Genomic DNA, 27,874 nt, shown 5'->3' with positions numbered 1-27,874 from the left:
CTCCGTTTAGTAGTCTTACAATCTTGTCTATGGCTTTAAAATAGTGGTGTAGTATTTATTTTAATTGCCAAACTAACAGAATTCTATTAATCAGGTTTTACTACAACAGATAATCCTCTGTAAGGGATCAGTTAATCAGTAGTCCTTGTGATCTTGTATGAAACAAGGGGATTTAAAGAACTCCAGTGTTCAAGGTTTTTTTATTAAAACTTGGGTTGAAATAATTACCTTAAAAAAAAAAAACCCAAAACCAAACCCAAACAAAACCCAGAGTCTTTTATACAGTGCAGAGATTAAATTTTACTGCCAGTAATTTACCTTACCTACTGACTTCCATATTCTCAAAATTTGTAGATAAAAAAAAAGCCCAATAAACTTCCAATTGTTTACACCAGTAAATTTAGTAAACATAAATGTTTGATACATTGATTTTTACATGTCAGTTTGCTGCTTGAAGCTGATTAAGTACTGTTACTTAAAAATGTTAATAGCTTTAATCTGCTTACGAGGTAAGCTATTTCTGGCAAGTGCTAAAGTTTTTAGTTAATTGCATTAAAGCCCACCTTTCAATAAATAATGCTCAAGTTCAGCTACATGGAACAGCTGATGCTATTTGGAAAAGGCTGGAATGAATTCTTCTAAGAGTATTCTGTTTAATTCCTGAATTTGCTTCAGGGTTTGTAGCTTCTGTATAAGGTACTGCTGTGGGTAGTTAACATGCAAATGAGCTCTGAGCTCAGAATTTTTCCTGTTGAGGTAGAATTTCTTTCAGTTTAAGAACTGAACTCTCTTGGAATAGATTTGGGTACCTTTTCAGGGTGTTGGTTGCATTAATTCTGCAGATCTTAATTTTACTTCAGTTTATCTAATTTTGTTTGCCATTTAGTTTTAATGCATTTCACATATACAATCATTCCTACAGTTTTCCAATCAAAATATGGGTAGAGTCTCAGGTTACAAATTCGTATTTTTTTATGATTATATTGAATGTTTTTAGTAACACTGCTCCAAGTAGATCAATACAATTGACGGTTTACTATTTTGTCTCCTTCGGTGCTATTTCCACACCCTTCTCCTTCCTTTCCCCCTGCAACTTACCTAACAGTATCTTGAATCTTATTTTTCATCAAGATAGCAGTTCTAGTGCAGTAACTTATGTAACACTTTTTTATAAATCACTTTTTCTGCTTATAAATAAAAAAAACAGAACAGTGAAAGGATTTTCAAACAACTCTGTCATTTCTCCCCTTCTGCATATGAAAATTGTTAACCCTTCTCAAAATCTTTAGCTTTAAGCTTGTGTAAATGGCAATAAAGTCATTAAACATTTTTAGGTATTTGTCCCTAGAGAATATTAAATGTCTCAATTTTTATATCACTGAAAGGAAAGGTGAGGCTTCTTACCAAAACAACACTGAATCTTACTGGAGCTTTAGAAAATGTAACAATGTCAGAAAATTTGTTTTAGCAATGGCACAAAGCTATAGACTTTTGCAATAGATATCTCACTTAAAAGTACAGGATGTCATTTATTTGGGGCTAGACATGGCCATGTAAAGTAGAATTTTAGCTTATTTGCTAATATAGTCTGTGCATACAAAATGTCTCCTAATATAGAAAGTATTATGGAACTACAAGTTGCAGAGCGATGTTATATGACATAGTGTAGCTTTTTAAAAAAAAACAACTCATTCTTGAATGAACGTGGCTATTCTGGTTCTGGTGAATTCTTTCTTCTGAATGGTTATCACCCTATTTTCAAGCCCTGGGCTTCTACAGATATATCAATTCTTTACACTCTTATTGTCTTTCAGCATGCCTTAATTTCTGCTGAAACTCATATCTCTTCATTGTATACAGTGTATTGCTTTGAACGGATGTGATGGTAAAACCACAGATTTTGCAAAGGCATTCCTAAGCAGAAGTTCATTTGTATACATGAATACAAGCATTCTTTACTATAGACATGAGGAATACATATGCACATTGAAAGGCAGTAAAACCTGTGCACAAATGTCAATGCTGAGACACTGGAACAGGTTGTCCAGAGAAGCTGTGGATGCCCCCTCCCTGGAAGTGTTCAAGGCCAGGTTGGATGACCTGGTCTAGTGGAGGGTGTCCCTGCCCATGGCAAGGGGTTGGAACTAGATGATCTTTAAGGTCCCTTCCAACCCAAACCATTCTATGAGTCTATGATCCCATTTAGCATTTGATCAGGATTTTCCAAGGGTTTCTTCAGATTTGCCATGTTCTTTCTTCTGTTTGTTATTATTAGATATTTACTTAATACTTTGGGTTGTAAATATGGTCCATCAGCAATTTCTTCACAACAACATGCTTCCTAGGAGTGTCCTAGGAACGTATGGTGAACATACAATTAACATTTCATAAGTAAGAATGGCATCTGCTATTACATATTTATTTGTATTGTGCATTGGAGCCCTTGGTTTTGGGGGTAGTTGTTATTCTAGAATCTGCTTTTCAAAAGACGTGATGGAAATGTTGTTTGAAAGGGACCACTGGAGGACAAACTTGTGCTCTAAGCAAGAATTGCACCTTTGCAAGAACAGGTCATCTGTAGGGCTTTCTGACCAACTTCTGAAAACCTCTAAGGGTGGAGACTCTAAATCCTCTGAGTAGCTTGCCATAGTGCTGCAATGCCCTCCTAGCAAAAAAGGGTTTTCTGATGTCTAACCTGACCCTTCCAGTGCATAGTTTGACTGTTGCCCCATGTTATAGGATCTGCCCCTCCTGAGGAGGGTTTACCATCTGCTGTCAAGTAGTTGGTTGCAGGCTACTATTAGATCACCTTAGCCTTCTCTTCACGAGACTAAATGAGCCCAGGTTTCTGAAAATCAACGTTCTCCTTGAAATTATGTGGGATTGAAACTTTGTTTTCTTTTAATTCTAATAAAATTGAACAAGTTATTTGAATGTAAGAGTTGGAAAGCAAAAGTCTTAAGACATGTAGTAATAATGGATTCAAAATGAGCCTCCAAAACAAAAAGTTGTGTGCTGCAAGTATATGTGTCTTCATGTATATACATACAGTCAAACAATGCAATATTTTACTTAAAAAAAAAAAAAAAGAAAAAAAGAGGGAGGTGGGGGAGGGTTACTTGGATATCATAGATTGTCAGTTGGCTTGTTGCAAAACTGTGATCTGTTTCTGTATAGAAGGTATTCAGTGCTTTGATTCGTAGTACTTCCTTTTGAAAGAATTTTTCTGCCTGGAGGTTATCTGTGTGTTAGACCATTGCATATGAATAATAACCAGTAGGCTTTGGAGAGAAACCAGATGAAATCTCATATAGAAAGATTCTTTCATTCAACTGAGTTTAAGAAGGTATGGGAGGAGAAAATAGAATAATTTATTACTCCAGTGAGAAAAAGGAGAGGACAAGAGTTTAGCACTCAAAATGTCTAAAACAGCTTCAGACTGTTTCTCGAGTGAGTATTATCTTGCATGAGGCAGTGAATTAGTAGCTCAGAGAAGTAAATTTATAGATTTGTTTAAAATAAAGTTTTCAAATTGAATTTCTGATATGCCTAGATGGAAGAGTACTTTTTTTTAATGCCTTGACAATTCTTCCTTTAAATAAATGTTAAGATTTTAGATAACAAAATTAAATTTTAATGAAAAGAAAGGAAGGAAAAATTGAGAACTTGATGATTGCTAAGCTAGTAGGGTACTAGGTCAGTAGTGTAGTCTGTCTGCAGTGAGCTGTTTGTAATGTTACCATAGGTAAAGGAGGTGAGAAAATAATTCTGCAAGATTGCTGTCTGCTTGCAATATGGTGAGCATACTGAGCTTTCAATTTTGATGCTACAGTTTAAAGTATCGTATTAAAAGCATGGTTTTCAGACTTGGATTCGGTTCTGTTTTTGTAATAGTCCCATCTTTGTCACATACGCAAACATTGCCATTCTTTGGGCTGTCTCAAGCATCTTGGTTCATGTTGTTTCCGGTGAGAATTTCTGAATAGGAGTGGAATTTTTCTGAGCGTATCCTCCTAGTTTGAAAACTTTTGATTAATTTTTTGATAATGTTAACTGAGTAAGTTTAAAAATACTTGTTTGTTTTACGATTTTAGAGGCAATGTCACCTGGCTTTTGTTTGGCATTGGTAGTAAAACTTCGTTTGCATGAAGAGAACTTCAGCAAACACCTGATATTTATCTGTTTTCACGTTATCCAGAAATTCCTCCATGTGTTAACTTATATGTATTTAAATATTACTAAAGAAATGAAAATTAATGAAAGGAGGGAACTGTTTCTTTTGTGTTTTAATAGAATAAATAGAGAATGTAGCTCTGTTATGGAGAATAAGGCATAACTATGTTGTTACCCATTTTCTGGTATTAGCTGTATGTTGGTGGTGCTTAGTGTTCCTCAGAAATGCAGAATAGAAAAATATGGTCCCCTTGGCCCCAGCAGATGACTTAGTATTAAAATTCCTTTGAAATGGTTACAGACAAAAACAAGTTTAAAGCGAAGATTTAGAAGATGTAGAAAACATTAAAACATTTATGCTGGTTGGTAGATGTAGCTGACATGGAATAGTTGGGTTTTGGATGTCAGGTATTGCACGCAGGGCATGAGAATAGACTGTGGAGATAAAGCCTGTAGAATGTATGTTCCTTGTATTTGATTAAACCAAAGTGAAATTGCAAAGTAGAATAATATTACAAAACATGCTTCTCTTGGAGATGTGAATAAACTTCAGATGTGTTTTATTGTCTATGGAGGCCATAAACCATCAACAGGACACCTAAGAAAACTAGACAGAAACCCCAACATAGTTGAAAACAATCCTAATTTACTAAAAGTGTCTTGTGGGGGTTTTTTTTCCCCTATATGTTCTATTTGTAACATATTTCTGTTTCTGTGGGAAACAGAAGGTCTTGTGTGAAGTTAACTTCCAGGGGATTTTGAAAATGGTATCTAATTGAATGTATTGAAGTAGAATTAATCTTGCATGGTTCTGGTTTACTTTTGCTTATGCTTAATGATGGATTGGTGGCTTCTTTAACTTCTGGAAGTTACCTCCTTTTTGATATTGAAAATTATGGACTGCCTGTACATGTTGATATTTGATATATTAAAAAAAGGTAATGTAGCAGAAACACTTCTGTCTGGAATTTGGCTCTGTGCCTGTTTTCCTACTTCTGTCACAGGGAGCAAATAGCAACAGAAGCATTTGTAATTCTGTGCATGAGGTACCCGGTTCCATTTACAGTAAGAGTCCAGCAGAGTTAAAAAAATCTAGGATATTATTTTTCATGTTTTAATCTTTTCAAATCTGATAGATACAAATCAATATTAGTGTTTAAAGTCTTATGTAAGACTAAAACATACACTGAAATTTTATGTTTAAATAAACTATATGTATATATGTCATAAAGTACCTGCAATGATTCTGATAAGTAAATGTAGCCATCATCTGGAAAAAGCTTACTGCCCTTCATTTCATCTTGATTTTTCCCACTGTATGTCAGGAACATACGCTGGGACTTAAGCGAGGACTTAACAGTAGATTATATATCTCTTAATGTCATTGGTTACCTTTAAAGGTATCTTAGACCAACATTCTTTTGCAGTTGGTTGTAATCTCCATTGTCACAATGTTAAAGTTTAAATGATCTTTACACTTTCTTGTTCTTTCCTTTGAGCTTTCCATATGTATCTTCCTGACTGCTTCTTCTTTTCACAAAACTGTTGTCTTGTGCTGCCAATAATAAAAATTAAAAAAGACCCTAAACAAAACAAAACCCACAAACTCAATTGGCTTTATGTAGCCAAGTGTCATAGTTTGTCAGTTTTGGGACAGATCCTATTATGTTGCTTTTTTTTTTAATAGTCCTATTTATTGAATTCTTAATGCATGTTCTGGCTCATAGGTTTTGGAAAGTGGTCAAAAAATTTGAGGTCAAATGAGGGGACTACATAAATTATAGCAATATTTGGGATAGACGTGCATTTAGCAGACACTCTAAGCTTGCTGGTGTAAGTCTGTAGGGATAAGATGTCTCTGAAGACCTATTGTTTACAATGTGGACAGACTGAAGCCAAAGTGGGCTATATCTGGAGCTTGTGGCTTCTCTAGGCTTGTGGGGAGAGCCTTGGAGGAAGGACAAGTTCTGAGCTTGCTGGCAGTGGTCTTAGGAACTCTCTTGTCAAACATTGTGGAGTGGTTTTTTTTTTTTTTTTTTGTGTTTGCTGTTACTCCAACTCCTGCCATAGTGTTACAAAAGTCTGGTTTAGGTTTTGTAGGCCACAAAATCTACTTGGAAAAAAGCAGATTGCTCTCAGTAGAGACTTCAGTATTGTATTTAATGTCCAACCATGATGTCATCGTGTTGCAGGTAAATATGTATGTAACTTTTCCACTTGATAGTTGTTAATTGCAACAAGTAGTCTAGGACACAGCCTTGCCCTGTGCCTCCTAGTAGAGAAAGCAAGGATCTAAAAAAGGGAGCTCGAGTTTTCTACGCAAGTAGCATAGATGTTTCACTGCATTAATTGCACTTTTCCATTTATTGCTCATCTACTGTGTCGCTGGCTAGATTCAGTTGTTACATAGGGCACGTCAGGACCAGAGATTAGCAGCTGCAGTGGCTGTGAAGTGCGGTTCTGCCTGCTCCGGCATCGCTTTCATCCTCCTCACTTCCCCCCACCCCCCCCGCCTTTGGTGGTGCAAGTGTTTGTGCAGGCGTATAGAGCACCAATTCAGGCAGAATCAGTTTCCTGATCCTTCCTGCAGCATGGCAGCACAAATGTGCTTATGTTGGTACAAGGAAGGGGATAGTACAGGGACAGGAACGAACAGCGGGGGCATGAACAGTTAGGAGTCCTTTTGGCATTAATCTTTAGCTTATTCTGCTTTAGAGCATATGTGAAATTATTGCCTTGGCTCTTCCTTGCATCCTGAATATGCTCATGCTGTTGGGGAGCAACTGATGTTGTTTGAAGCTGCACAAGTGGTATTTGGCAATGTGTGTTGTTCAGGCAAATGTAGAGTATTCAGGAACCTTATGGTTTTTTCATGCGTGACTTCTTGAGATTTGTCTAGTGGTGGAAGACTTACTACTTTAAATTTGTGTGCAAATTGTATCTAACTCTTTGGGAAGATTCATGTGTTTGTAGTATGAATTTATTTTTTTTAAAAACCCAGAATCAATCTGAGCTAATTCTCTCTAAAATTATATGACTTATTCGAAGTTCTGGAGTTCATGTTTAATTAAACTGAGTTTCCTGTTTTTTTGCTTTCTGTGATTCCAGTGCACGATTAAAATACATATATCAAAATGGTATCAACCAAGATGTATCTAAGATATGTGTGACTATAGTTTATTCTAAAATTCTGATAATTGTAAATATCATTATCTGTGTTAATTCTGAGCAATAACATAAGTATGATATGGTATTTCCAAAGACGTGTGACTATCTCAATTTTTTTTTACATTCTGAAAACTTTTTGGGTCTTTATATCTTATTTGCATCAAATAAGCCAAGGTGAACTGAGACACCATCAGTAGATTTGTCAGCCCACTTTATCACTTGGTGAAATTCATCATGAGGAAAATATTTAGCAGTGTATTAGTAGGAGCAATCTGGAGCTGGATGTGAGTGCTAACTGCAGAGCAGTTCATGTAAGCTTCTGTAAGTAGGATAGTCCTTAACTAGCCAGCAATCTGCACTACTAAATCTTCACATAATCTAATAGGACTGTTTAAAGAAACTGATATTTCTACATCCTTAAAATTACTGATATGTTGAATGGTGCTAAAAGGAAGTGTTTCATTATGGTGTTATTGATTAAATAAAATTAATCTGTGCACTCAATGCCTTTGTATTTCTGATAGTATAAACATTGCATAGGCTGACAAATTTAACATGCAGATGCTGGAATCTTAACAGATTGTATATTTAAAAAAAAAAAAAAGTGCCCTGATGCTAAGCTTCCTTTATTGTTAAGTACAATGTTACATCTTTTAAATTTAGGTTTCAGTTACATAATTCTGATATGCTCTCTTAAAGTATAAATACATCCTGACAACATGTTGTTACAGGAACTCTGAGGGAACTGATGATGCTACAGATGGTGCGCACAGAGGATTAAATTTGATTCCTTGGTTAGAACAGTTAATAATATACATACAAGATCAGATGGTGTAGAAGACTGAAGTAATTCAGTAATGTCAGCAATGTCATGCTTACATGCCTGATTCATGGATATAGGATATGATTATGAATCACATGTGAAAACAAATATATCAGAGGAAAAACTGGTGTGATTAAAAGTCTTAAGTTCAAAGATATATAATTTTATATGAAAATAATATGACTTTAATACACTAATTTATAATTCTAGCACATTTCAGTTTATTTGTCTAAAAGTTTAAGGATGTTGGTCTTAAAAGATGCTTTTTTAATCTTAAACCACACCTGTAAAACTTCTTATGACTTACTAAACTTTTTAAAATTAGGTAAAGTGTTAAAATCTTTAAGTGCTTTCCCCTCCCCTCTCCCCTTTTTCACTTTAAGAAGTTGTGAACTACCTTTTCAGTATGAAAAAAGTTTGTAAACTTTTAAATTATCAGCCATACTATTGTGGTTATTGTATTCTGCAGATCATTGTCTTCCAGAAAGGATTTTAGTGGCTCATGCACTGCTTAGCTCTTGGGCCATATCTGAATAGAAATTGGTGTGCTGAGTATTGACTGTACACTTTCACCAGGAGGCTAAAGATCAGGCTTCCAGATTAATGCACAGCAGAGGTGTAAACAAGGATGGAATTCTAAGCAAGAAGATGAGGTTTTATCTAGAAAACAGTTACTAGGAAATTTGCTTCAGAATTCATATGGGCATATTGTCAGGCATTTGAAGGTCACTTGTAAATTGCTTTTCTGATTTCCTGACCAAATTAAGAAAGAGGCTTAAATACCATGCTGCTGTTCTTCCTTAAGAGCTGTCAAATTCTTGGGCAGATTAAAGTATAAGATCTGAGATATACTGCATCTTTTCCAGCTTCCTGCCATTAGAAAGTAGAGAAAGTTGTTAGAACAGCAGTAAAGAACTACTCAGACCTAAAATATATAAAAAGCGTAGATGTGTGTTATATGTACTTAGATGTCTTATGCATTAATTGTCACTTAATATATATGAATATACGTCCGTAGTTTATTTCATCAGCTTAATTAATGTTGACAAATAAACTCAAATAGTAAATTCACAGTCCTGTTGCTTTGATAGCTATAACTTCTAAACACATAGAGGATGTAAGGGGAAAACCACTGATTGTTGTCTTCATTTTGTCAGAGTTTAAGGGTGTGGTTTTATTCCAGGTGAAGTTATGAATTTAGGTCATCTTTGAACCTATGTAAATCTGTTTTTTCTTGGAGCTGTTCTAATTTTAGATGTTAATAATTACTATAATGTTGTGTTGGTTTTGCGTGGCAAGGTTTTGGTAGCGGGGGGGGCTACAGGGGTGGCTTCTGTGAGAAGCTGCTAGAAGCTTCCCCTGTGTCTGACAGAGCCAATGCCAGCCGGCTCCGAGACGGACCCGCCGCTGGCCAAGGCCAAGCCAATCAGCGCCTCTGTGATAACGTATTTAAGAAAGAGAAAAACAGTTAGAGAGCGCTTTTGCAGCCAGAGAGAGGAGTGAGAAGATGTAAGAACATCTGCAGACACCAAGGTCAGTGAAGAAGGAGGGGGAGGAGGTGCTCCAGGCGCCGGAGCAAGATTCCCCCGCAGCCCGTGGTGAAGACCATGGTGAAGCAGGCTGTCCCCCTGCAGCCCATGGAGGGAGGATGAGGGGGTGTAGCGATTCCACCTGCAGCCCCTGGAGGACCCCACGCCGGAGCAGGTGGAGACACCTGAAGGAGGCTGTGGCCCCGTGGGAAGCCCACGCTGGAGCAAGCTCCTGGCAGGACCTGTGGATCCGTGGAGAGAGGAGCCCACGCCAGAGCAGGTTTGCTGACAGGACTTGTGACCCCGTGGGGGACCCACGCTGGAGCAGTTTGCTCCTGAAGGTCTGCACCCCGTGGAGGAGACTCATGTTGGAGAAGGCCGTGAAGGACTGTCTCCCGTGAGAGGGACCCCACGCTGGAGCGGGGGAACAATGAGTCCTCCCCCTGAGGATGAAGAAGCGGCAGAAACACCGCGTGAGGAACTGACCGTAACCCCCACTCCCCGTCCCCCTGTGCCGCTGGGGGGGGCGGAGGTTGAAGCCGGGAGTGAAGTTGAGCCCGGGAAGATGGGAGGGGTGGGGGGAGGTGTTTTTAAGATTTGGTTTTATTTCTCATTCCTCTACTCTGTTTTGCTTAGTAATAAATAAGATGAATTCCCTCTCTAAGTTCCATCTGTTTTGCTCGTGATGATAATTAGAGAATGATCTCTCCCTGTCCTTATCTCGACCCGTAAGTTTTCTTTCATTGTACCTTTTCTCCCCTGTCTAATGAAAGAGGGGAGTGATAGAGGGGCTCTGGTGGGTACCTGGCCCTCAGCCAGGGTCAACCCACCACAAATGTGCAAAGAGTAAATCGTGTATTTTTAAAGGTGTGTTAAATAATCTTTACTGCCAAATCAACACACATGAATGAAAACTTAGATCTAAACTGCATTAAGTATTTCCCTTCTAGGTCTTGCTGTAGTAATAAATATAAGTAAAGTGAGACAAACCTTTCTGTTGCTGAAAGTAGATATCGGACATCTGGCAATTCTTAATTTTTTTTAAAACTGAATGTTCATACATGTAGGTTTGTATATTAAGTATTGTAAAAGTACAAATAAGGTTGGAAGGAGGAAAAACTGGATAATTTTTGATGGCTTGCATAAGATGCATCTCCTAGGTTCTTCTCATCCTTCTTTGTTAGGGTTGGCAGGAGTTCCTCTTCTAAATCGGTCTGCTATGACCATTGTATACAATAATTGTCCAACTTCCTCTTCCCTTCAAACTGTGTCATTGCTCAGGGAGGGTGTGGGAAGTAGATGGAAAAGCCGTGAATCCATCTTCTTGATTTTTGTTTAGTCAGGCAGAACAGTGTTGTAATTTAATAATTAATTGCCTAACAATCTAAATGAAGTGATTATACAGATGTTTTGTCTTGTCAGAATAATTCCTGACATGATTAGTGTATTCAAACCCCTTTTTGTAACTTCCTTTTTAAACAAGCATTGCTGATTTGGGATATTAGCTTTTAATGTGGTTAAATTAAAGCAAAATTAGATTTGACATCAGATTTAATTCTCTAGAGAAATCCTTTCATTTCTTTTCCTTTGAGTAAACATTTTTATTGCTACAAAGTTCTTAAATAGTTTTCTAAGATAGTGTATGATGTTTTCACCTGTCTTAACAGGGGATCAGAAAGTTAAGTGTCTGCTGTTTGCAGTTTGTTTGGAAGCTTTTTATCTAGGAAAGATTAGAAAAGCTTTAATCGAAACCTGTCTTAACATTTGATTTTGGTAAATGTATTATTCGGCTGAATTTCTGCTTTAAATAACAAACTGATTTCACTGATTTTTAATTTTTTTTCCCCTATGTATTAAAAATAAAATTTTAGTTCAGGATTAGACAGCTTTTTTGTGGGTGTGGAGAAGGCAGAGATGAGCTAATAGTGATTTAAGGAAAAATCAAAGCCTTTCTTGCCTCATCATATTTCAAGTTTCCATGGGGGGGGTAATATATGATTTGCATATATTAAAAGATACTGAAATAGCAGATTAAGTGGACACTTCTCAATAGTGACAAAATCACGTTTGGATCTCTCCTGCTAAGATCACTTGTATACATATTGTAGTGGTAATGATTTACTTGAAGGTTCTTTGAAATGTCATCTTTTTTCACTAAAGGGTGTTTAGTGGATTTTAAAAAAATGATGGCAGCTTTCAGGGAGCTGAACTGCAAATAGCTGTGGTTTTTTTTTTTAAACTGAAGTGTTATCAGTCACTAAGCATTACACATGTATTCAGAAACAAGTGCTTCAGATACCAGACTTTGCAGTCAGGAGTTTCATCTTTGAGTCTCATCTGCTGTTATTGCCCAAATTTATAAACACAATTTCAGAAATTACCTGAATTTCTAATATGGAGTATTAGAATACCTAATGTGAAACTTTACATTTTAAAATTTTCTGAAAGCAACAATGTCCTGAATCTGTTTTTCCTGTTGCACCCCTTCCCCTTTCTCTGCTGTCATTAGTATTATTGCTTTTTCCTCTTCAGGAAGCTTATTTAAGTAATATCAGTGTTGTGATTAGAAAATAAGTGTATTCTGCCCTTTTTGTCAAAATTTTGTCTGGTTTTTTAAATGTTTTTAGTGGAAAGATATGCTGTAATGATGAACTTTATTTTTCACTCTAATCATTTAAATAAATGTCACAAATGACATTGTCAAGTTAACTGTTATATCCTGCTCAGCCTACTTGCCATATGGAGGAGTTAATAATTAAGAGTAGGAGTGATTTGCTTTGGGAGCTTTTAATTGAAAGATTAAACGAAGCTTACTCTGAGGCTGTCTCTTCAAGCATTTGAAGATTTTAATGACATCTTATGTAAGGATTTAAGATAAAAGCAACATGTTTGTTGCCTTTACTGCGAATAGCTGTTTTGAACAACTGGTGATGTGTGGTGATCAAGTGATTCTTGAAAACACTTACTTTCCGATAATTTCAATAATCTGTCTGGTACCTGACGCTCAGCTTTGTACTCAGGTCTTGTTGTCTTTAAGTTCTTGTTGCCTTGAAAAGAATCATATTGAATTGATAAAGAAACTGTAATGTATTAAAATACAGCATAGAGCTAAAGCACAGAAGAAATGTAAGGAAATAGAAATCCGAGTTAGATGAAGATGCATTTGATGGGAGTTTGGGGATATTGTGGCCAGCTGCTTTGGCTCTGGAAAATGCAAAGAAATCCTACTTCTGTCATCATGGCTTGCTGAAACATAGTTATTTTAAGCTGAGAGTACGTACTTAGGAAGCTGACACTTGTGTATAGTGCTTGCCTTTTCTGTGAGGCTTCCCTTTATCCCAGATGTCTTCTTAGGAACGAGGAATCATAAAACTAGCAGAACATGGTACGCTCCTGAATTCATCACAAAAAGGCAGTCATGGAAACACTGCGGGCTTCTATAGGACTGCCATATGTTAGTGTAAAAAAAGTGCTCTTCCTTCTCCATGAATGCTGAACATCCTCACAGAACAAAAATGATCTGTAGTAGCCAATCTCTGCAAATAACTCCCAACTGCGAAGTTGCTCTCAGTCAACTAATGGGAAAATTTAAAGGCATTTAAATTTTAAATTTGGAGGTGTGTATCTGGTTCCAGGTACCTTCTGAAAAACATAAAGGTTTCGTGTGTCCCTGTATTCTTAAAAAGGCTCTTTGAGGCACGGAAAAGACTGAAGGACTCAGGCGCTTTGGAGGCCAGATTGCAGCTACAAATGCCTGGCTAAGGTCCCTCTGTCACAGGCGTTGGCACAGCTGTAGCTTTTAAGCTCAAGCATCCACATGCAAAAGGGCGTGTGTGTGAGATCACTGCAGGGTTATTAGCTATTTGTTCGTCTGTCAGTCTTTTTCATTCTAAAGTCTGTTATGTTCACAACACGTTAGGAAAAAATAAATGCAGAATAGCTGAAAGACTGCGAAGTGTATATAGCCTTTTGCTTTGGAACCATTTCTAATGGTGTATCCCTAAAATAAATTTCAAGGGCTTTGCTGACACGAATGCTTGAAGATAGAGGTGTAATAAATTTTCCTTACTGGCTTGTGTTGACAGTGTCACTTTGTAAGTTTAACTCCTGTTGCCTTCAGGAAATGGGATGAAAAAGCGATGATTCTAAAGTTTAGGGGAATTTCTAACTGAAGTTTTTCTCATAGTCTCGCCTTATTTTAGCCTCATTGACAAAGGGAAAAGGAAGGAGGGGAAAAAAAAAAGGCACTAGTGCTACTTTTCCCTTATCTGTAAATACAAAGTTTCCTGGATACCCTGTTGGATAGCTACTTTGTACTGGGTTCATTATTAAACTCTCTCCTATAGGACTGGTCTGTACCCATGGCTTTGCGCAGCTCCCTGGGCTGGTGAAGGCTACTTTCTCCTTGCATCTCAGAGCTAGGAGGCAGTAACTGAGATACTTGAGGCAGGAGGAAAGTTTGGTTCAAATGCCTCTGCCAAGTTTGTTGAGCCATAAATTCAACATTTAATTTTTCGGTAATAAATTTAACTCTTTAACATGACTATGAGTTCTGAAACTTCCTCACTTCTGATGAACATTTAAAAATTGGGCTGTAAAATAACTCCTGCCTAGAGTGACATATGGTGTGCTTGTATGCCTCTTGTCCACCTCATCTAACCTGTATCTCTTTTGTTTGCTTTGTTAATTCTTCTGCACTGTTTGCTAAAGGAAAGGTCAAATTCTAAGTTATCAGGTTCACTCCCTGAGTGAACTTCTTGGTATCATCTCTGTGCTCTTTCCTCTGATGATGATTTTAGATGAAGTGTATTTATGACAACACACCAGACTAGAACAAAGAAATTGGTCCAGACATGGAGTTAAGCTTGTCCTTAAAGTACAAGAGAAGGTTTGGAATCCCAGAACACCTCAATAGGGTGGATCAACTGGTCTTATAATTTGTTGCAGGGCCTCAGGCCTATATTTATGGTACTTCTTGTATCTTGAGACTTTTCCTCTTGGCTTTTATCTTAATTAACTGGATGTTTGAGAAGTTTCTACCCATATCTCATCTAGTATTAATTTGTATTGTTTCTGCCATGCAGGTGAGGCAAAATACTGTGTTTTAGAATCTTCTGCACAGATGCAGATGATTAGATTTCCATCAGCTGTTTTTTGGATTTGGCAGGGTTTTGTAAATATGCTTGCAAAATGCTTTTCACTTATTCTTTAGGTTGTGGCTTTGTAATTTGTTTTTGTTTTGAGATTGTTCTCTGAAGAGAGGGGTGACAAGTCAGTCTGGGAACATTTGATTTTGCCCTGTGTAAATAAGCTTGAAGGTAAATCTGGATGCTGTTTAGAGTGGGTTGTTTTTTTATTGCAGTTGAGATGGTTCTACTCCATATTTCTTGGTCCCAAAAGGAGCAATTGGAACTCTATCGTTTCTTGAGAGAGATAAAGTATTCCTGGAGCCAGCGCATGGGACATTTGAAGCATAAGCAGCTTGTTTACTTCTCTCCAGAAGAGCCATAGCTCTTTAAAGTGCCTTCATGCTTAAATAACCAAAAAAAAGGCATACTTAAGATAAGTACTCTGATTAAAAAACTGACCAACCTCAGTTTTGAGAAAACGTACTCTGAGAAAACCTTTTTGATTTGAAAAGCTGGGCTTTCAGCTGAACAAAATGGAAGAACATTTGAGTGGGTGCTTTTGCAAACTGGGAACACTGATGTTTCTTCTATGTAAGAATAGAACTAAGTACAAATTAAACAAATTGGGTGTGTTTGAGGGACCTGTTTATCTGTTCTGACAATTACGTGTTCTAACTGAAAACATAGTCTAGATCTAATCTTGCAGTACAAAGATGGTTCTTCTGATACATGATTGCATTTAAGTAATGTTATATTCTTTGTTCCTGGCTATTGGAATTTAATTACTAGCAGAACTTTGAGAAGTCATCCATTACTATTGCAAGGGAAGCCTTTTTACACCAAGCACTCTGTAGTATAGGGATAAGTCCTTAACCCCCCACAATGATAGTAATTTTTTCATCACAAGGCAAAAATCTAAAGCCTACGTATTGTGCAAATTAAACCTTTCCAATGAAACAAAGATGAACAAATAAAATGGATTTTTTAAATGTTAAAAAAAAAATTACTCAGTTTCACTTTTTTCAAGAAATATTAGTTGCATTCCAAACCTGAAAACTGTTTGTGGTTGGCATGGTATAATGTTTAGTAATTTGTCTCTGTTTTATACGAAGTAGTTCTAAAACCAACATTTCTCTGTTCTGGGGCAGTGTCAGTGAGGAGCGTGTGGGTTTTTTGTGTGTTTCTGTGGGTTTTTTATGTGTTTGTATGTTTCATTGATACATGGGCACAGATAACAGGTAACTGTTAACTTCTGTATAATAAAACTGGTGTATATGTAAGAACGCATTGACTCATGCCTAGCTGCAGGGATGATTCCTGTTAATGTTTCTGATGTTCCAGCTATGCCATGGTTGCTACCTTCGTACTTCTGCGTTGTAGCCTTATGCAAGCTGAGTCTTATCAGCATCTTTTTTTCTTTTTTTAATTTATAATAAAGACAGAAGAGCAGAATCATGCCAACTCAATTTGTATGGAAATACGAACACAATAAATTTATTTTTCTGTTCAAATTCTTGATCCTATCTGTTTCTGTATGTGCTTCCTTTTTCATTACTGATATAAATGAGCCTCTAATAAATTCTATAGTAACATGAAAGCTTAATCCTTTGGTAGACAAGTAGAAGCAAAAATTACTCATATGCTGACTCAATTTGCATTGATATGATTAAAGTGGAGTGTACCAGTTTATGGGACTAGTCAGTGCATTTTTATAATGGCTAATACAATGGAAATTCACTGTCTTATTAAAGCTGAACTTTCAAAAAATCCTTCTCCACCTTCTGTTCTTTGATGGTATTCAGTACATCAGAATTAATGAAATAGCTAGCTGTTAGTTAATGCCAAGGTCTGTGAAAGACCCGTCTTTAGTGATGGTTAATCATCATGCATTGTAGAATTTTGGAGCATTTGGCATGTGCCTTGTAGAAGGCAAAGAGCAGAGATATAACTGTCTGACATGGTGGCAGCAGAGCCATCAGATGCGCACAAATCATGAGCCTTTAGCAATGAATGCAAATGAAAACATACTATTTTTGACCTGGAATCCTGCTCAACAGCGACTCTGCTGTTTTTGATCAGAACATACAGGACTGAGATACCATGTATTATTATAAGTTGAATTTTCTTTGTGGTGTGCTTTCTTCTCTTGTAGTCCTCCTTGAATATTTTGCATTTGGTAGTACTATCTACTCTGAATTTGATCTGCAGTGTGATTGCTGTCCCTTTCTTATCTGTTTATGTAGCTATGACTGTAGATGATAGTTCTTTTTCTCTTCCTCTATCACTTTCTGTTTAGCCCAGGCTTTCAGAAAGGAGGTTGGAAAACACAGTGACTTTATTTGCAATTTCTGTGATATATTACTAAGGGTGAATGACAGCTATAACGAAGAGGTGGAGACAGCAGGTACAGGGGTGGAAAAAAATAATCCAAGAGTCAAACTATTCCAGCTTATTCTTTGGGCTTCCTTCCTGGATAAAAGAGTTGATGTCTAACTCCCCTCCCCTTCACTTTTTTTGGTAAGAATTATTATTTTACAGCTGAATTTGACATCTATGACCTGGTGGCTATATGCAGTGAAGTACATGTACACATACAGAAATTTAAGCCTTTTCTCTTGCTTGGGAGCTTTATGTTCTAGAGTGACAGTAGCTAATGTTTTTGTTTTGTTCACCTTCCCACTTTAGATCCCTGCAGTTCACTCAGCCCACCGTGCTTTACAGAGGAGGACCGGTTCAGCCTAGAAGCTCTCCGGATGATCCATAAGCAAATGGATGATGACAAAGACGGTGGTATTGAAGTAGATGAAAGTGATGAGGTAGGAGTAAAAAGCCTTCACTTGTGCATACATGAGGTCTGTCTTCACCGTGCGCCCCGCTATACCCCCCCTGTTTTATATATCTGCTGTTTATGTTGCAGCACTTGAGTAGTCATTGCTGTGGTTCTTAATTCAGCCCTTTCCACAGCCAAATGTAGAAGAAAAGTGTAATTTCTAGAATTGTCTGAAATGGAATATTGTCCATTGTTGTAGCCTAAAGGAAATTTTTATGCAACTATGTAAAAAAGCTGTTATTTGTGTGATTAATGTAACAGGTAGGCAAATGGTGTTGGTTTAGTGTGCAATGAGGCAACTAAGAGTTGATGTGATCTGTCACCTGGTATTTTACTTTCTTTGCTCTAAGGTTTTCTCGCTTAAGGCATCACTGGGCTTTCCTGTTTACCTTAGGTCTGTTCCAGGTGCTTCGTGGTGCCCAACAGTATCTGTTATAGGCAGCAGTCTAGAAAGCTTTCTTATGTGTTTTTGCTTACATTTTACAGCAAGTAGTAAGCGCTTCCTGCTGTAAGTTAATAGTAGATTAAGTTCTATGAACTAAGGAAGGTTATTCAGACCTGCCTGAAATTTTTTTGTGATTGTGCTTGAATAAATGAGTTTGGTAGGCAGGCTCCTGGTGGGCCTGGCAGAGGACTTGCCCTTGCACTTTACCATCAGGATTCTCAAAATTACTGGGTAGGAATAGAAATATCCATATAGTTTCATTGTTCTTAGTTCTGCTTTCTGGCAGTTGTCAGGTACAGGCTTGAGAAAGGAAGGGGAGTGAAGATGTCCCCTCATCTCCTGTCCCCTAAAAATGAGGGTAGTGCCATGTGGTTCTGGTGGTGAGTGGGAGAAGAATCTAGCCCTGATTTCTCTTCCCTTTCTGGTAACATCTCAAGGGAGATTGTTCTTCCTGAGTGAGTTAAGTTGTGAATTGTCATTTTCAAGTTTGATGTGATGCTGCTTTTCCATGTACAGACAACATCAACAGTGATTGATGCTTGCTTGATACAAGTTTTCTGAAGGAATACAGTACAATGGAGAGAATGATCCAGAATAAAATAACGTACTTTTTACCTTTGGAGGGAAAAAATCTGCTCTGCAACTTAGCGAGTGTCATAGTGAGGTAGTTCAGGCACTGGAAATAGTCTAGCTCTGTTATTGCAGAATGTTTGGTTATTGTCGTTAATATTCGGGACAGGCACAATCCTGTCTGCAAACTGAAACATTAGTGATAGAGTGTGAGCTTTCTGAGGAACTTCTCAGCATTGTGTGATTCTCTTGACTTGTACTCCATTTGTTATACATGGAAGTTAAGAAATTTAAAAGAAAATACTGAAATATTTATACATTGAAACTTTTTATTAGTATTCAAAAGATCTGTCTGGACCATCTTTATATCTGCCCTTGAATTTGTTCCTGTTCCAGAGGAATGTTGAGATAAATCCAAGCAACAGAAGCTACTCTTAAAACCTGTTAAAATGACTGAAACTAGAGCAGTTCATGAAGAGTGCTGTTATAGCTGGGGTAATGAGAGATGAGTGAAACTCTATATTCAAGCTACTTACTGTGCATAAAATGACTGAAATGTAGCCCTTTTTCTGCTAGCTCACTTTTAATTACTGAAGAAATATGTCATTAAAAAACCCCCCTAAATTAACTTTTTTGTACATATAGTTTCCACGCAAATCAGTGATGAATATATGTTTGCATAGAATGCTTTCTTCTAAGACTTTAAAAGCAAACCGAAAATGAATGAGAAACAGAATTTAATTGCAAGTTCAACTAGTAACCTGTATGTTCTTGTTGTCATGCTCTTGCTGGATCTTTACCATAATCTTAAAAGATCTGACATTTTAACAACATAGTTATGTAGTTAGCTGATTACAGTAGGTCTGAATATAAACTAAATATGTTCTAATACACTATTTCAAAATGAGATTTTTTTTTTTCCCTTTCTGTCACAGTGGGTAATGCTGCTTCTTCTGATTAAGAGTGAGGACTGGTAATTAAAAAAAAAAAACTTTATTAGAAGTAAAACTTGCATGAAATACAGGGATTTTACTTAACAGCAGGGTAATGGATTTCCTGTTTCATGCTGCACGGTTTTTGCTTGCAAGACTCCTGGAAGAGCAGTGTATTGAGTATGTTGATTAGATATTCATGGACTTTTTATTTGGCAGGAAAAATGCAACAATGTACAATAACTTTCTGCTCTTTTACCAGGACTAAACAGTGTTACAAATTACAAGTGTATATTTACGCTAAGGAAGGAAGTTCTTGTAAATAAGTTATTTTGAGAGGGGAAGGTAACAAGAGCTAAAGATGTTGAACTATTTATTTTAACTATTTTAATTTGCTAATCCAGTTGAGAACGCCCAACAGTGATTCCAGACACTTTATCTGCACACTGTTATTTTTCCTAATGTTCCTCATGCCCTGTTTCATGCTGTAGTTTGTTTTTCCTCTGTAAAGTGAAGTATCACATAAAATCATTCTGTAGAGAGAGAATTTCTCTAGGATATAAGAAAATTTGAACTTCATATATAAGAAACTTTTTGTTTCCTTAAAAATTGTCTGATACTGGAAGCCTTTTGTCTCTACCTTGTGTGGACTGGAAAGAAGCTTGTATTTGACCTTGATGAAATTGACGGGGGGAAACTTGATCTAATTTTTAGCATGGGATTTATTAGTCATTGAAACACTTGAGGGATTTGTTGATGTCTTCTAAGGAAGATAGAGGGGCCCTAGTTTGAGCGTGGGCTGGTTAGATATTTTTTCCTTATTCTTTGGTTTGTTACCTAGTTTAGACTACAAGGTATAATTTAAGAAGTTTGTAAAAATGAAAAAAACTTAAACTTTAAAATTCACTAGAATATACTTTTCTAATTCTAGTTATTACAAAATACTTGGAAAAAAGAACTCTTGTCATAGCTACTCATATGTTTGATTTTTTTTTTCATTCAAGATTCAGATAACTGTCTAATACTTGTCCTAAATTTCCAATGTAGAATTATGTACTTCAAAACAAGAAGTGTAACTTGAAGAAAACAAAAATTATTTGGATAATAAATTTTGTGTCATACTTTAAAGTGGAATATGCTTTACTGTGCAGTTACTAATATCTGTACAATAGGCCATCACCATGTGAAAGCCAGAGAGTATAGTACAGCAGAGAAGAGAAAAAAGGAAGGATGTGGAAAAAGACTATACTTACCGTTAGGGCAGGCTGATATGAATTTCTCTATCAAATCTAGCTCCTACTATTATTGCTTTATTATTAACATACAAAAGATTGCAATTGTTTAAACTGGTTTAAAGAGGTAGGCTGTAAAAAGGTAAGTTAAAGCCAGAACGTGTTACTAAGTGAGGCTTTAGTCATGCCTTGTGGGAGGCTATCTGCCTCAGGAAGCATCTGTTGTATCACGTGTGCGTGATTTGTTTTAATGATGAAGAGGCACAAGCAGTAAGACAGACTTATCGTATGTTCACTATTTACATAGGTTTTTCCTGTTTCCAAAGAACCTCCATATGTAGATCCTACATCAAGTCATTTCCTCAAGGATTTTCTCTGTAGAAATAGAATTAATAAGTTGATGTTTTTAAATATCTTACTGTGTGTATAATGTCACATAAAACTAATGGCATGCATTTGCAGCCTTGTGTGGGATCTTTGGATAGATCACTTAATATCTTGATATTTTGTTTTAATTTTTTCATGAGTGTATTTGCATAATTACTTAACAAAAACCCCTCACCCAACAAACCCCACACAAACCCACCAAAAAACCCCTAAGATAAAAAGCACTGTGCAGAGAGGAAGAGACTGCAGTATTGAAGATATGAAACCATTAGAGAATGGCTTTTAACGGTGTGGTCAAAGTAGTTGGAACCTCAGGGGGTGATGTGCAGAAATGCCCAACTTAAAATGTTGTCTGGAGGCAAGAATCAAAAAGAATCTAGCTTTAGTAGCCTAAACAAGGGGGCATGATTGCCTTCTATGCAGTGATTAATGCCGAAAAAGTAGCTAGTATGATCTGATCAGGAATAGCAATAATAAGGTAGCACTTTGGCTTTAGTAAGTCTGGGCAGAATATTTGACAGCCTAAGATCTTCCTTTGAAGTGACCATTTCTGAACAGATGGGCTCTGTGAAGCTGCTGTTTGAGGGCTTGTTGGATGCAAATAATCCAAGAGATGTGAAACAAATATAATGTCTTGAGAGGCCATGCTGTGTTTTTTGAGAGAAGATGAAGAGGTGGAGTCTAAAAAAGAAAAGTCAAAGAATCCAGAAGGAGGTAAAAATGGAAAAGATAGAGGTCAAAAGTAAACAACTCTATTAAAAATAAATAATTTATAGAACTGGGGGGAGTTCAGAAATGTATGCTTCAGTATACTGCCCTTAGTGCTAATTTGTGATTAAAAGTTTTATAATAAAGGAGAACCAGTTCATGCTCTTATTACTTATTTTTCTTATGTAATTAATTTGCTAGTCATATTCTTGGTTGTTTATGCTTCCTTTTAGCAATTAAAATGGTACATGCATCTATACATCACAATCTATTTTACAAGCTTGCTAAATTAAAATATTATGCATTAGTATTATTATTTTAGGAGAATCTGGAGAAAATAACTAACGTAACTTTTCAACATGAAATTATTTTCTGAATTACTGCTGAAATAGAGCTGCCTATTCAATTTGTGTAAAGATGAGTTCGTGAAAGAAATCTGTAGATATCTTTGTTCTTTAATTCCTTGAGAGATAAAAAATTAGTGAAACATGATTTACTAGTTTGGACCAGAGACGTATTAATTTCAATAATCTGGACAGTAGTGAGTACTAAATACTTTGGGCAAAATTGCAAGAAATTCCATGACAGGAAATCCTGAAGGACTAGATGCCAAGATAGTGTGGTGCTCCTGTTTTAAGTATATATGTTTTGGATGCTAGGAGCATAAAGTGTGAGGTGAAAAAACACTTTCAGAATTTAACATTAAATTCAGGATGACTCTAAGTGAATAGCCCTTCTGTATTCTTGAACCAAAGCAAATTCATGCACAGAATTTCTCTTCCTTTTGATTGTTATATCTTGGATGGAGTACAGATGCAGCAGAAGATTGGGGGGCGGGGGGGGAGTACACCTGTGTATGAAACAGATGATAAACAATAATGCATGACATAATTCAAAAACTTGATCTCACTTTGTTTAGTGTATCTTGGGACCTTGTTAAACTTCAGGAGTCTACCCCAGCTGTTAGAATTTCAGTTGGGAGAGGTTCTGCTATGGACTGAGCTCTTGCTTCATTTTGTTGTCTGCAAATACACACTCAGCAAGATGTTAAATGTCCTTTAAAGTTCCCTTAGTATTCTAGTTTCATCCTTATCATTTATATAATAAAGGTCCTTAAACTGGTGTTCGTATTTGTGTAAACTAATTTATACTTCAGTGTCAGCTGGTTAGGCAAAATTCTGCATGGTAGCGAAATACCTACTGCAGTAGTTCAGAAATGGAGAACAGAACTGTTTTGCATAATACTGGGATGCCTCCTGAGTGTGTTTTACATCTCACTGTGCAAGAACATTCTGTTACCAACATGGGTCTTTCAAATGAGTATTTTGAGATTCCTAACCAGTGTAGCAAAACTTTTCCTCCAAAGCTATTTGGTTTCTTTGATTCCCTTAGTTTGACTCGATCTGTTAATAGCAGGGCTTTTTTTATTTGCATTGAATATTATTGTTCAACTGCTAAAGTATTCGTCTGTAGGCAGGGAGTCCTTTAGTCTCCTGAAGTTTTGTAGGCACCTCTGAGCATGTCTACACAGTCTGGTTTTTTTCAGAGCAGGACAGATAGGAGCCAGGTCTTGTCTGAAAACATTATGAGTGTGTTAGTCTACGGCTGTGCCTGTGCAAAGAAGTCCTGTAGAGCGGCAGTGTGTGTTATCGTGGGTATGGTTGCATAGGAACCTGTTCCAACGTGATTTGGATCAGACCTACCTCATGCCTTGCCTCCTTGGAGGTACTTAAGCTAATACGTAGCTGTCTGCACCTGTTTATGTAGCACTGCTGGCATTTAGTCCTGCTACACTGAAATGCCCCCTTGGAAATTCTAACTTGGCTTTGAACAGATTGCAAAGTTTACTTTGTAGTAGAATAGCTACAGTGTTGTTTTGAGCTGCAATAATAAATTTTCAATAGAATTTGTAGGCTACTTAAGATATACGTGGTAGCACTTTCCTACATTTTTCTAGTAATGTTTCTATTATGCTTAAATACATTTACTTATTTTACTGTGCCCTATAGAAGCCATTTCTGTAGGGTAGGCAGTTGTGAATGCTGTCATTCCTGAATGGTAGTATGTTGCCTTTTAAAAGCACGCTTGCCATCTTAACTTAGTAAATGTGACACTGCAATAGCTGCAACGAGTCTGGTAGCAGTAGACAGGAGGGAACGTACTAAAAGACTGTCTGACAGCGACCGGCTGTATCTGAAGGTAGGACTATAGGAAAACCGAACTTGTAACTTTTGCAGAATTCCTTTTGAAGGAATAAAACTGAAGGAAATAACGCTGTATAAGGAATAGATGCTCAAGGAAGACAGTAATACTTAGCCAGGAGATGTTACTAATTGCTCTTAAAGTAAACTTGTCAGTTAGAGGGTCTATTTTAAGTTGGTGAAACTGAAAATCATAAACTTGAGCCTTCACCCAGAACAAAATATAAACATAGCATATGAGGACTTCCTTCTGCAGTTTGAGAGTGTGGTTACTTTTACTTTTCTAGTGGTGTTTGCAAAAGTGTGCAATTGCTTATTTGCTCCTCACGGAGCAAGCATCTCTTGCAACTTCCATATTTTAACGTATTTTAACTTTTTGTGTTGTTGCATGTGGCTTTAGTTTGTACGTGCTCTCTCTGCGTCAAACCGGTACTGGATTTTGGTGTGTCTTTTTTCCCCTTTTGGAAGGGCTGGAATTTTTTTTTTCTGGTGGTTCTTGCTTCAGGTTAGTTTTGGGTTATGAGTTGACTGTACTAAAGGCTTTCTGAAGAGGAAGGAAGGTTGCGGTGTACCTGACTCTTTTCTAGGGCTCCACAAGCATGGTCCCCTCCAGGGAGGAGAAAGTTTCTTCTCTGCCTATTACACTACTGACCCTTGGGCTCTGGGGTGTGAATCTTTGTAGGGGCACAGTTGTTATGGTACTTTTGAGGTCAGAACTCCAGTTTTGAGTCTAGGTGTGGTGTTTCTTTGCTCCCTACTCGTTTTTGAAGTAACTACTTTGACAAATGATTTTTTTTTGTTTCACACAGTTTTTAGATAACTTATCTGCTGCTTTCTTGGTTTCAACTTTGTGGTCTTAAAAGGCCTTCTCTCTCTTGAGTAATTATGTTGGCTAAGATAATCCTTAGATGTGTTTTGTTAGAGCTTATTCTTTCAACCTCCCTATTTAGAGTTATTTTTCTAACCTTTTCTTTGTATACTTAATGAATAGGGCAACAGAAGAGAGATTAGCTGCCATGACAAAGAACAGAAAAATCTTCTCTTTTTACCAGAGTTGTTCTGTTTTTATGGCTTTCTTCAATTTAGGACACAATTCCTTTTCTTAAAGGAGAACTTCCATATTAGGGCAATTTTGAAACAAAGATCTTTTAAACAAAAGAAAGATGTTTGATGTCGTATATATCTTCACTAGTAAATGCATTCATTGTTTGAAATGTGATGCCCTCTTTCTAGCTGTGCACACTGTAACTTTACTGTTGTGAGCATCTGGTGTTGGAGAACCTTGTTGTGGAATTTGCTGTGGTTATTCTCACAGGATCTGGGAGCAACATGGGTAGGATTGAACAAAAGAGGAGCTCTTTTCTTGAAGAAATTCTCATAAATGTGTAATCTCTCTCTCTGTGGAGTAAGTGCATGCTTACAAATGCAAACTGCTTACAAGTTTGTACGTTGACAGTCCCTTTAAAAAAAATCAATACTCTAAACAGTCTCTCAGTATCAACCAGATCTTTTCCATTGTCATCTTCCTCTCCTGGGAAATCTTGTGCTTCGAATTTGGATTTGTTTTCTGTATTTGTGATGAAATTTGAAATCAGGCTTTTCACTTTTTCCCCTCAACTTGTTAGTGTAGCTGGTTGTATTCCAGCAGTGTGTTGAGAATGTGAATTCATGTGTTAACTCTTGCTCCCTCTGTGGGCTCCGTAGCAGAACAACATGCTCGTTTTCCATAAACTGTTGTTTGCATTGTTTATCTGAGTGCAAAGGTAACCTATGCCAGTCCCATTTTAAAAATCAGAACGCTTTCTTCTAGTACCTTATAGTGCTTCAGGGTGAGATGTACCTTGAAGCTTCTCTGTTTATCAGTTGGCATCTTCCCTCTCTCGTTTATGCCTAACCCTGTATTGTTAACAGCAATTCAGATTGTCCTTGACAGCACATGTAACTGTTCAGACAGTCTCATCCTAAAGTATTTTACAACCTTTGCTGACAACTAGCAGTAAAGATAGAAACAAGTTTATTTCTTACAAACAAAACTGATCTGAGGTATGAGTTTTAGCTGAGGAGATGCAAAATGAGCGGAAACCTTTACGTACAGTGCATATTCCATTCTGTTCCTCTTCAGAAACTCCATCAACCTGCGATGTTTGTTTTTAAAACAAATGTCCAGGCCTGACATTTGGAGTCTCCAAGGGCAGTGCATCACCAGTCACTATAAAGTTGGAGAGTGACTGTTAACGTGTACCTTAACCTCCATATGAAGGGAGATAATCTTCACGTGGAGGGACCTATAATATATTTTTCTCTTTTTAGTACATGTTTCACAAGTTCCCAAAAGACAAGTTGATAGTACTTGCAGTCTGAAGGGAAAAGGTGAGGTGAGCAAACGTCAGTTCTTTCCTGCTGCTCCAACTGTGAGACCGTACTTTAATGTGGAAAGGCTTAGAGACATTGGTGCATAAGAAGATTTTTTTTTTTGTTTTCTTGTTTAGTTTCTTTTCTTCAGTTTACCCTTTAATAAACATGGAATTGGAACAAATAAGATAATCTGCCTGATACCTGTGAATATTGAAATATTAAGATCAATTCAAGCAATTAGAGCCATTGCTCAATAGATGTAACCAAACAAAAGGGAGAACATTGTAACTTAGAAAATAATTAGTTGTAAGATAAGAAGCTCTGGAACAATCTCATTTTAAACAGCTCGGCCTTGGAAGAACAGATGCGCAAAGATAAGAAAGTTACAAGGTGATCACAAAACCAGCCTTGAGGGATAAGTTATATGTGATACTAGGACTGAGTCTGAAGACCCCTGAGGACTACTACATGGAGGTGCCAACAAACATGGGCGAAAGATATTAGCATATGCTAACAAGTTCCCGGAAAATCCATGAATGTGATAAGCACTACTCGGAAATATACTGAATATGTATATTAACATAGTATAAATATTTGCTAGTTTTGTCTTTTGGGTGTGCATGTTAGGTGGAGTTATCCCCCATGCACCCAGCACTGCAATAAAGAATGCCTGCTTTCTAAAACTTCAAAATAAGTCTTAGAGAGTGAATTATTTTGCTGCTTTCCGGTAACACGCCTTTGCATGTTGTATGTTAGCTGTGGAAATTGCCGGCTTCATGGTAGTTGTGCCAATTTGGGAAGTACTCAGAGTTCACATTTGGACTGTGGAATGTGCACAGAGGTTATGCAGCAGATATTTTTACATTTGCATGTAGTTACAGCAGTCAGTCCTTTTCTGTGCTTATTGTACCTTTTTACAGTTACTGATCCATGATGTTTCAGAAGTTTTGTAATTGCCTCTGCCCAACAGGTTGCTATTTTCAATTTTCTCATATACTTCATAAATTTCTCCTATATTTGTCATTGATATATATGTGTGTATATATGTCTGTATTTATGCCTTTCTCATAAACATAGGGAAGAGTAGTTAAAACTGCTTGTGCAATTTATATGGGCTAAATGAAACTATTTTAGCCATCAAATGGCTGTAGAAAGCTTATGTCTGACAATTAAAAAAGTTTTGAAGTGGTAGATGAATGAGAGGGGGTTTGTATCCAATCTGTATGTGGAACCAAAAGGCGTGTATGGGTTTATGATTAGATTAGGGAAGGCAACTAGTACTTTATCCCAAGTCTAGCAGTTAGAGGAGAAACTTGAATCTCTTCCCCTATTTTTAGACTCCCTTACTTCCTAGTAAGAATTAAATTCTTAATAAGGGGAGATTGATAATTG

The 27,874-nt window shown here is 37.0% G+C and overlaps 1 protein-coding gene across 2 annotated transcripts in view; it reads left to right on the top strand.

Annotated features, from left to right (window-relative positions):
* The window catches only part of STIM2 (stromal interaction molecule 2), a 69,631-nt gene that overhangs the window by 23,156 nt on the left and 18,601 nt on the right, over positions 1-27,874 (top strand). For both annotated transcript variants that reach the window (XM_075752359.1, XM_075752358.1), the window contains exon 2: positions 17,508-17,638. In XM_075752359.1, coding sequence (XP_075608474.1) covers positions 17,508-17,638 — 131 coding nt within the window. The remainder of the gene's footprint in view (positions 1-17,507; positions 17,639-27,874) is intronic.

This window comes from Balearica regulorum, chromosome 4, assembly GCF_011004875.1.
Source record: "Balearica regulorum gibbericeps isolate bBalReg1 chromosome 4, bBalReg1.pri, whole genome shotgun sequence".
NCBI classification, from domain to species: domain Eukaryota; kingdom Metazoa; phylum Chordata; class Aves; order Gruiformes; family Gruidae; genus Balearica; species Balearica regulorum.
Note: the sequence above shows the minus strand (reverse complement) of the source record. Positions and strands in the feature narration are given on the sequence as shown.